We start from the raw sequence: 10789 nt of genomic DNA, 5'->3' as shown, positions 1-10789 counted from the left end.
ACAACTATTTTGAGTCAGTCTTCACTAAATAAAACTTATCTAATATCCCTTCCATGAATGGTTGCAACAACCCTGTGAATGCTCTGCCTACTATGCCAAGTATTACATTTTCAGTGGCTGGTATCCAACATCAATTATCCCTATTAGATACCAACAAATCCAGTGGGCCAGACAACATTCATCCATATATATTGAAGAATTGTGCAAACGAAATATCTCCTATACTGCAAGTTATATTCACTCAATCACTAGACACAGGTATACTACCTTCCAATTGGCTCATGGCCAATGTATGTCCAGTTTTCAAGAAAGGAAACCGTACTAGTACCGCAAACTACCGACCAATATCATTGACTTCTGTATGCTCCAAAACTATGGAACATATTATATATCATTCCATAATGAATCATTTAAACTCTAATAGCATTCTCATTGATACCCAGCACGGCTTCAAATCCCAGCACTCTTGTGTTACCCAACTTATTTCACTGATAGAAGACTTGTCACATGCTCTAGACCAACAGAAACAAACTGATGTCATTCTCCTTGACTTTGCTAAAGCGTTTGATAGTGTCCCACATCAAAGACTATTAGTTAAATTAAGACACTATGGTATCAACGATCACATCTGTCAGTGGGTCAATACTTGGCTGACCAGAAGGTCACAGCAAGTAGCTTTGGACGGTACTTTTTCTGACTCGATAGCTGTTCACTCAGGAGTCCCTCAAGGGACGGTCCTCGGCCCTTTGATGTTTCTTCTATACATTAATGATATAACAGAACATGTAAATTCGCCACTACGGTTATTTGCTGATGACTGTTTACTTTACAGAATTATCACCACTAAGGAGGATGCCATTCAACTTCAGCATGATCTTGATCAACTACACAAATGGGCAACTAAGTGGCAATTAAGATTCAATGTAACCAAATGTACTATTATGCGGTTTACCAGATCATTATCACCAATCATTTTCAGCTACAAGCTAAACAATCACAACTTGGGTACATCAAACCAACACTCCTACCTTGGTGTTATATTGGACAACAAACTATCATGGTCTCCACTTATTAGTAATAGAGCGTTTTCATTTCCATGGTAACGAATAATGACGTAAAGGGCACACCTACGGTCGCCATATTGTTGAACCACGTTTCGGTAGTGATTGTTGCGTTTGTATTGTGAATACAATGGTTACCTGTGCTATTGTTGGCTGTTATAGTGACAGTAGCAAGCCTGGAAGGAACAATTGCTCGTTTCACAAGCCACCAACCATAATCACGCTCCAAGGACCTCAAATGGTGGAAATAACGACGTAAAGGAGAAGAGTTTGGTTATAGAGACGATTTGCCATGTTTAGAAAATGTTTATGTTTGCAGTAATCATTTTGAAAGCGGTAAGTGCTGCAATCTAGGTGTGTTGTGCTGTACTAATTCATTTTATTTAGGTAAACCAGCACAGATATGTTATGAAAACGTTTGATGTTGACTGGTCTCCTTGCATTAACCTAGGGCATAACAGCATGACAAGGTCAATGTGAGTACTTTGCAAGCAGCTAGTGATAGGGCAATACGAACTGAACAGAGAAGGCAAAGAATGGAGGAAGCTGCAACCTTATCTTCTGTTGCCTCTTCCAGTGTTGTTGCACAAGTATCAGAGGAAGATACTGGCTGTTTGTTTGTTAATGAGGGTATTCAAACTGACCAAGGAGTGTTGTGTCACAGTAAAATGGTGCAAACAACTCCACCTCAGACTTGTGATGTTGGGATTCAGACAGATGACTGGAATTTTTTCAATGAGAGGTTTTTTTATCAGATGATTCCAAGGTACATCACTACACTGGGTTGACCAAGTGCGCACTGCTGCTGTCAACATTTGAGTTTGTGATGAAGCCTTTTTGTAATGGAGAGAAACAAGAATTCTACTGGCGTTCATTCCTCATAGTTCTTTTAAAGTTGAGGCTTAATCTGGGACTGCAAGACCTAGCATATAGATTGAATGTATCACTAGCTACTGTGTCACGTTCATTCCATGCAACACTAGATGTTATGATGGTACGTTTACAGTGGCTTATAAAATGGCCAGAGTAGGAGCAGCTGTGGAAAACTGTGCCAAACTGCTTTCGTGCCTGCTATGGAACTAAGGTAGTGGCAATTGTTGACTGTTATGAGATAAAGATTGAAACACCATCTCATTTAGTAGCTAAGTCAGCAACATGATCACAATATAAACATGCTAACACTGCTAAAGTGTTCATCTCAATGTGTCCACAAGGAGTAACTACCTTTGTTTCATGTGCTTGAGGAGGAAGAATAAGTGATAAACACTTGACTGTCAACTGTGGCTTTCTTTCAAAATTATTGCCGGGAAACATTGTCCTTGCTGACCGCGGTTTTGATATTGATGAGGATGTTGCCAGAATGCAGGCAACTTTACAAATACCCTCATTCACACGTGGATGTGTGCAGTTGTCTCCACAATATCTTGAGAAAACTCGCCAACTGGCAAATGTCCGTATACACATTGAGAGGGTGATAGGTGCTACGAGGTAGAGATACTCTATTCTGATGAGTTGTATCCCCATAGACTTTGTGAAACCTAAGGCAGATGGAGAAAAAGCTACTATAGACAAAATTATAATTATTTGTTCAGCATTAAATAATTTAAGTAGTAAATCTGTAGTTCCTAATAATTAATTTCATTACATGACAAATACTGTAACTGTACATTAATATAACATTATTTCTTTTGCTTCTTCCGTGTAAATTGAGGCAACTTACGACAGTTTGCACAATACCACTTGTTGGCACGTGGAGCATTCTTCAGATTAAGACATGAGAGGTGGAACAATCGACCATTCTCACAATCATCATTGTCACATCCAACCATCTCACCGCCCTTGTCTTCCTTGCAGTAGCAGTAAGTGTAAGTATCACTAACAGCTGAAGCTGCTACAGTCTGTGCTGGCATAACTTGTTCTCAAGAATGCCATTTTGCCAGCAGTTCTGGAAGAATACATAATTCAAAAAATGAGAACTTTTGTCAACTATGTCTTTGATCGGGTGTTCATCTCGAAATATTCTCTGGATTGAGATGCTTGCATTACCATCACGAAAAGTCGCAATTACAAAATCAGCAGAACACACAAAGAGCTGAGTCTGTACTTGGTAGTAGTACATGTGTGTTTTCAAAAGGTTACCATCATCTTGAATGTAGGGAGCTGATGATGGTTCAACATCATGAACGCAATAAGGGCACTTGAATTCCAGTACCCCTATTCCAGTGCAGCATTCACACTGGATAATAATTGCCATCCGGACTAGCCCCAATGAAGGGATATGTGATGTTAATAATAAGCCCACTTTCCTTGCAAACAAAGCCAGAGTGAACATCTTTCATAATGTATACATATGCTGAAGTCTTGTGTTCATGTTCTATACCATATGCGTATTTTGTACCATACGCGTATGGTACATACCATATGCGTATACGTGTACGGTACAACCATACGCGTATGGTACGGAAAATCGTACCATCTGAGTATTGGCTATAGCTAACCTGCTTTGTATATAATATCAGGCAGAAGGTTTTTACACTGTCGTACCTATTGACTATGCCGGATGGCACTCTGCTTTCATTTCTTTTTGGGCGGAAGAGGGAGTGGGAAGGGGCCCGGCTAGTCTTTTAGCAGTTTCTGTAATTCAGTCAAGATCGAGCTAGCTAGGTATATATATACCTCTATAGAGCAATCATATTTTGGTCTGATTAGCTATTCTATTCTCTAGAGCTGAGATGTATTTTGTAATTAAGATATAATTTGCTTTACTGCATGATGCAAACCTACACTGTTAAAACTGAGGTGGTCATAGCACACTTAACCAGCAGTACACCCTTTGGGTGCAGGCACACTTTCAGGATATAGTGTGTGAAGCACACAAGACAAGCAGTGTGACTGTATATTGGTGTACATGGCATCCTTTATCATTTAGAGGTAGTAGGATGTATAGAAAAGCATCAATTTTTATGTGCTATAAATAAACTTATTTTGTGCTAAGCCATTACACTGACACACTACAATAAAATGTGTATTCGTGCATAATTATGTGGTATGCCCTAAATGTGCTGTACATAGCATGTACTCTTGTGGTGTATGTGATATGTAGGAGACGATGGTCCACATTTGTCCATTAGTTAGTAAATATGAACCCATTTGTCCATTCAGTAGTTAACCATCATCTCCTACACATCACATACTTCACTGAAGTATGTGTGATTTGCACAAAAACACATTTGTTGTAGTGACAGTTCAAGTCGATGAACAAATTAAAGCCAGTATGTTTGTATCAATAAAGTAACCAATTTGCATCAACCAAGAGTAAAACTCTCGATTAACATTAACTCATAGAATTTCCATTAGATTAATCCAGTGAACAGAAAAGATAATCAGTGGGGGCCCATACATATCTTAAGGTAGCTTCAGCTGAGTGAAATTAAACCCACAATCAAACTCCAGGCTTGGTGATATAGGTTTATTATACATTTTGAAACAATGTTTCGGATTGGAAAGCAGTAAGCTGCGGACTGACTAATAGTGTTGTGTACTGTTTGTAGATTGTTGACATTCCAGGAATGTTACACCAATTGTGAAACTGCAGATGATGTAATATTTCACAATAATACTATGATGAGTGGTTGACTTTGATAATAAAGCTGTCACATTCTACCCTTCCACTCCTGAATGCACAAGTGCTTTTTTTCTCCACAGTGGAAATGCTATATATTACTTTGAAAGTACACAAGCTGGTATACTATAGTAATGTATATTCTTTAGAATAGTCAAGTTAATTATCTAGCTGTTGCATAGCAACCATATACACTGAAAACGCATTGTAAATTTTTATTTTTATTTCTTCTTCCATGCAGTACATTGTGGCTGCAATTGCTACACATATATTACTTCCTATTGGATTCATGATCCATTGTTTAATTGATATAATGAAAATTCAAAAATCAGGCCATTATTACATAATGCTACTCCTCCTTCATACCTGTAATAGAGTTTATGATGTAATGTAATGATGTGACATGATGTAATAATTCATTATGCATATACTTGTAATATTAATATTGTGTGCCGTAGTTGTAAGAGTTATAGTTGTTATTGTTTGCTTTCAATTATTGATGAATAATATTATATACAGTGGTCTGTTCTGCTTATAAAAGATTTGCCCAAGAGCCTACACTTCCCTACAATTATAGAACAATACCCACAATATGTGATAGCAGCCATATTAATTAATTTTCATCCATTGGAAAATATAGCCAATTTTTTACAGTCACATATATGTATATTATTTCATTAAATATTTTATTCTATTGTTGTTACATAATCTATTGTTTAGCTTTAATTTGTTAGTACACTATAGCTTCCACTTAAAAATGGATATTTATGTCTGATGGCACGCACTAAAGGAGTGTTGAGCAGACAATTTTAATCAGATGAGCTCGAGAAGTACAATGTAATGATTGCTCAAACAGAGGAAGATCTGGAGAATTCTGATACAATAACATCGAGGGAGGCAACAAAGAGATTTTACTGTAGAGAAAGCAATATTCCAGTTTGCAAATTTAATGTAAATCTAGCTGTAGCATAGCATTATTAACATAATTAATCGCATGTGCAACAAATTCTTTTTAAACTGAATCTTTGCTATTGAATGAGGTGTGTACATTGCCTACTGAGGAAAACATAACATGGCAGAGATTTCATGGTGAGTTTATGAGTTCTAATGAATATTTCAGTAATGAATGTATGTATATATATATATTATCTGGCATTGTTTAATTGTTAAGTGTGTTGTAACCACTCACTACTTACTGTGGATGGGACAATGTGTTTAGCTACTCTTATCTGAATGTATATAGCTATACTCTTTAAAGTTAACAACATCCACGTTAATTTGTGCTGTAGGTCCAGTGTGATGAATGTGAGTGGTGGTACTACTTACAGTATGTACAAACAAGAAAAGTACGCAAACATAAATTGGATCCTCAAAAGAAGAAGAGTGTATATAATAGATAAAGATGCAAAGACAGTGAGGGGCCATGTTGCACAACTGATAACACTTACAAAGTTCATTTGTCAAGTTGTTAGCTTTGCACAAGCAGTGCAAAGCTAGAAATGCTTGTAAAGATAGCCCATTGTAGCTAGGTGATGGCAAGGCTAGAAGACACTGAGAAAAGGCATAATACGCATATGGTACGTACCATACGCGTTTGCCTATACCGTACGCGTATGGTACGGAAAATCGTACCGTACGCGTATGGTACACACGCGTATGGTACATACCATAATTATGCGTATATATACCATACGCGTACGGTACCCATACGCGTATGGTACATACCATACGCGTACGCCATAGTATGCGTACGCGTACAAAATACGCATATGGTATAGAACAGTTTCTGTACAAATCAATTTTTTTTTGCTCGTCCGACTCTCTAGTGTTGTATTTCCAATGCTGCTTAACTTATGAAACTGAAACTTAGCTAGTCCATTCCTCTGTCCCTGTAGAAATTCAAAACAAAGAACAAATAAAATGTATTTCGATAATATATTGTGCGGATATCGACGGTAAATTAAGTCACATAATTATGTTACTATAACTAGCTATCAAAAATTATTTACAATGATCACAACGGAACAATTTACGTAACAGTTCTTTTTTTAGAATGGAATTGTCACATTTTCATCCTTGATTACACAATGCTAGGTGATGTTTACATAAAATTTAATTTGGTTCACATACACTTCCTGTGGAATGTTACCCGAAACCATTTATGGTTTTTAGTGTGGTTAAGTTGCCAGGCTATGTTTTTATAATCATCATGTCACTATAGACACTGTAACTATCCATATGTACTCAGACAACTCTCTATCCTATAAAAGCAACATGTGTAAAGACCTTGAAACAGTAACAAGTGAAACTGAAGCATTGAAAAAATAAAAGCAGAGATCTTTCTAGAATCAGCATATGTAAGTAAATTTATAAAATTCATATTAAACTACATGTACACATAAACTTCAGCAGTTCCACCATTATTATGTCATAATGATGTATTTTTACAGGGAGAAGTTACTAGCTGCCTCTTTTTTTCTTGTTTGTGTCACTAGTCTACCAGTTTCAGGTGTGTATTACAGTAATTTATTGCACTGCCATGTACAATGCTGTGCATACTGGAAGTTTGCTGTTCACATAGTGATGTGTGTGTGTTCGTCTGTGTCTGTGTTTGTGTGTTTGTGTGTGTTAAATTGATGCTACCTTTTCTGTAGAAAAAAGAGATTACCGAAGAGAGACTGTGACAGAAGGTATAAAATATGATAGCACATCACCGATCCACCATTTATTAAGTAATATAACCAAGATAATGTGGGAGGGCCTGCACATTTTAAAGTATTGATACAACTTTAATGAAGATTTATATTACCTATTACAAAATTGTTTTCCTGCTCAAGTGGGCTTAGTGTGCTCCAATAACACTGCATGAAAGTTTTATGGATGTCCATAATTTATTTACTTGAGCATGAAGTAGTTGAAGGTGCTTTAAATTGTAATCTAAGACATAGCTATTGTAAGGAGACATGTGAAACAATCAAATCAGATGTACCTAGCTGGCTTTAGTTCTAGACTAAAAAAATATGCAAAGGATATATGTGACCAGGCCAGCGAAAACAAGGCATGTGGGCACAAACTATACCCCATCACTCTACAGGTCATATCTCAGTATTGGAAATGTATATTTCCATTCCGTAGCTTGCATCATGATGCCAATTAAATGCTTACTACGAGCTGAAAATTGCAATACCATAGCATGTTGGTACAAAATGTTATGAGTGATGAAAGTGTGTAAAGTAGGCAAAAATCATGTGCCCACATGCCCTATTATTGCAGGCCCAGTCACATATTCAGTTTTCTTTAGTATTCAAATTCTTCTCTATAGTATGTAACTAGTTGCTAATTTTAAAAAATTAATGATGAAACATTCATTGACTAGTTATTGGTAAAACTACTAGTAGATGTTTCATACACCACTTATGTTATTTTAATAGCTAATCCACAAATATTCAATAACACACCTGTTGTCAGTTTGAGCTGTCGCTCAGAACAGATTGTTAATGTGACATGGAAACCAACTGAAGATATTACACCAGAACACATACAAGACCGATTACAAAACTGCCAAGCTACTATTAACTGTACAAATAAAGATGAACAGGAGGTGTTCAGTGAACAGGTATGTGTATAGTCTAAATGATCTAGTTACAGTGTTACTTTCTCAATTGTATATACAGGATGGATGTCCATATTTTACCTCAACTGGTTTGAATGGTGGATGGCAATGGATACTTAATGCCACTTTAAATGCAACTACTTGTACTGTGGCAGTTACATTTGTAGATTTTAATGATCCATTTTCAAGTCCATTGACTAATGTGTCAACATGCACTGGTAAGTGTTACCATTTGGCAAGCTGTATGATAGTGCTTACATGTGTGTGTGTGTGTGTTCACATGCGTGCATGTGTACATATTAATATGTTCATAAGTGAAATACAGCCAGCTGTGTCTGTATAGCTATATACGAAAGTTCCCATGGATACAGTATTTGCAATTAATAGGATTGGCATGTATAGGAATACACAGTGTTAAGCTCATAATTGAGTCAGTGACATGACACAATGATGTAAACACATCATAAACTTTTGACTCATTCATCCAAAGCACCTATACAATACATGTATTTTAACAATAACTTTACTAAGTTAAGAGTATTATGCATAAATGCTGTTAGAGCATGTGTTATGTAATACACATTTATGTAATCTTTGTATCAATGTATATGTATTACGGTATCAAGAGTCCCATACATATAATGAACTCTTGATAGTATATAACTGATCATTCAACTGTTTCTTCCAGTTAACAACATTGCAACTGATTAAGAATGATATGATGCTATCACATTATTAGCTGTAAAGCACTTAAGTATACAACTAACTGCCTATTCAGCACATTAAATACAAAATTATACTTGTAAAATGTATTTTCTTTAAGAGTTATACCACACATGTATACTTTTGAATATGTATATCTGTAAAATGTGAATTACAACTATAGTGACTTCATATAAACGAGATGGTGTACAAAGTGGGGTAGTGCAGAATATTATAATAAGAAACTAGTTATGGCCAGGAAATGACCTTTATTCTGCAGTGGTTGTAATAACCATTATCAAACAGTACGGTAGTACTGTTTAAGTAGGGTTTGTATCAAATTTGACGCGCACCGCCAAAAATACCGCCCTTAAAAACCAGCTTAGAAGCTTCTTACGCGACGAAAATCACCTTTACGGAATAATATTAATCCATCTAACATCAAATGTAGCGTTAAAAACAAGAAAACACTTACTGGCGGCCGGATATAGAATTTTTAAAAAGCCGTCAAAACTCGAAATTCACTCACTCACCCACTCACTGACCACAGTCGAAAGCCTAGAGTCCAAACGAAGCAGCGCACGGTCACCATTTTACGCCAGAACAGCAAACTCACCAGTGGGATGTGCCTTTTGGGGTTCCGACGAGTGTGCGCCCTGTGCGCCTTGTCTTTTCTTTTATCTTCAATCTTTATTACCTGCACGACACTCCGTTACAAATAGTTGACAATTGTAAATACCTGGGCGTTGCTATACAATCAGATCTTAAGTGGTCCAAACATATACACAATATTACTGTTAAAGCCAGCCGTACCTTGTCCTTCCTAAGAAGAAATCTTAAATTAAATAATCAACACCTCAAAGAAACTGCCTATTTTCCTTAGTCCAACCAAAATTAGAATATGCAAGTATCATTTGGTCACCATGGCAAAGAAGAGACATAGAGAAGTTAGAGAAGATTAATCGAAGAGTTGCAAGGTTTGTTACACTGAAACAATTTTTATTGTACTAGCAGTGTATCAAGTATGATTCAACAACTTGGGTGGCAACAACTAGATACTCGTAGACATGACTTCCGTTTGTGTTTCCCTTTTAAGATCATTCATAACTTGACATGTGTCCTACTCAGTGACATCATTTCATTTAATACCACAACAACAGCAGAATCCACCATCACAAGAAGATCTCACGCGAATAATATTTTAGTTCCATTTGCAAGAACATGACACTTATCAGCACTCGTTCAGACCTAATGCTTGTAATATCTGGAAAAACTTACCTAATCACATATAATAAATAAAATAGATACAATTCCAGGTATGTCAGATCATGATGCTGTGAGCTTTGAAGTGCTCACTAGTTTAGAAAAGCACAAAATACAAAGAAGAAAAATATTCCAATTTCACAAAGCTGACAAAGATGGAATTATATCAGAAATGCATGAATTTTGTGAAAAATTCTTTGAACACGATCCATACCGTCGAACTATCCAAGATAGTTGGCATCTCTTTAAAACTAATATTATTGATATCATCGAGAAATTTGTACCCACTAAAGTAATTAAGCCTCATAAAGATGTTCCTTGGCTAAATCAGTTTATCAAGCAAAAAATGAGACTCCGAAACGAATTATATGTTCATGCTAAACGCACACAAGTAGGATCAGATTGGTCTGCATATAGGCATGTGAGAAACAAGGTTAATAACTTAATGAAAGATGCCTATCATAATTATTGTACACATCTATTTGATGATTCTCATACTAATAATCGTAAAAGATTTTGGTCACTGAT

At 36.3% G+C, this 10789-nt stretch overlaps 1 protein-coding gene and 1 long non-coding RNA gene across 3 annotated transcripts; both read left to right on the top strand.

The window, feature by feature from the left end:
• Window positions 1-1119: 1119 nt before the first annotated feature.
• Window positions 1120-2767, top strand: LOC136269024 (uncharacterized). Its single transcript, XR_010707190.1, has 2 exons — window positions 1120-1397; window positions 1449-2767. It is a non-coding gene; the product is annotated as an uncharacterized lncRNA (long non-coding RNA).
• Window positions 2768-4957: 2190 nt separating this feature from the next.
• Window positions 4958-9181, top strand: LOC136236275 (uncharacterized). Of its 2 annotated transcripts, XM_066026407.1 has the most exons (7): window positions 4958-5772; window positions 5973-6096; window positions 7134-7192; window positions 7338-7373; window positions 8115-8299; window positions 8358-8514; window positions 8985-9181. In XM_066026407.1, the coding sequence occupies exons 2-7, from the start codon at window positions 6086-6088 to the stop codon at window positions 9005-9007; spliced, it is 471 nt and encodes a 156-aa protein (XP_065882479.1). In that variant the 5' UTR covers window positions 4958-5772; window positions 5973-6085; the 3' UTR covers window positions 9008-9181. The 2 variants fall into 2 exon arrangements, with proteins under 2 accessions (XP_065882479.1, XP_065882480.1); XM_066026408.1 differs by lacking the exons at window positions 4958-5772; window positions 5973-6096 and adding an exon at window positions 6699-7040.
• The last annotated feature ends 1608 nt before the right edge of the window (window positions 9182-10789 follow it).

Source organism: Dysidea avara, chromosome 10 (genome assembly GCF_963678975.1).
Source record: "Dysidea avara chromosome 10, odDysAvar1.4, whole genome shotgun sequence".
NCBI classification, from domain to species: domain Eukaryota; kingdom Metazoa; phylum Porifera; class Demospongiae; order Dictyoceratida; family Dysideidae; genus Dysidea; species Dysidea avara.
This window is presented reverse-complemented; position numbering and strand designations above follow the sequence as displayed.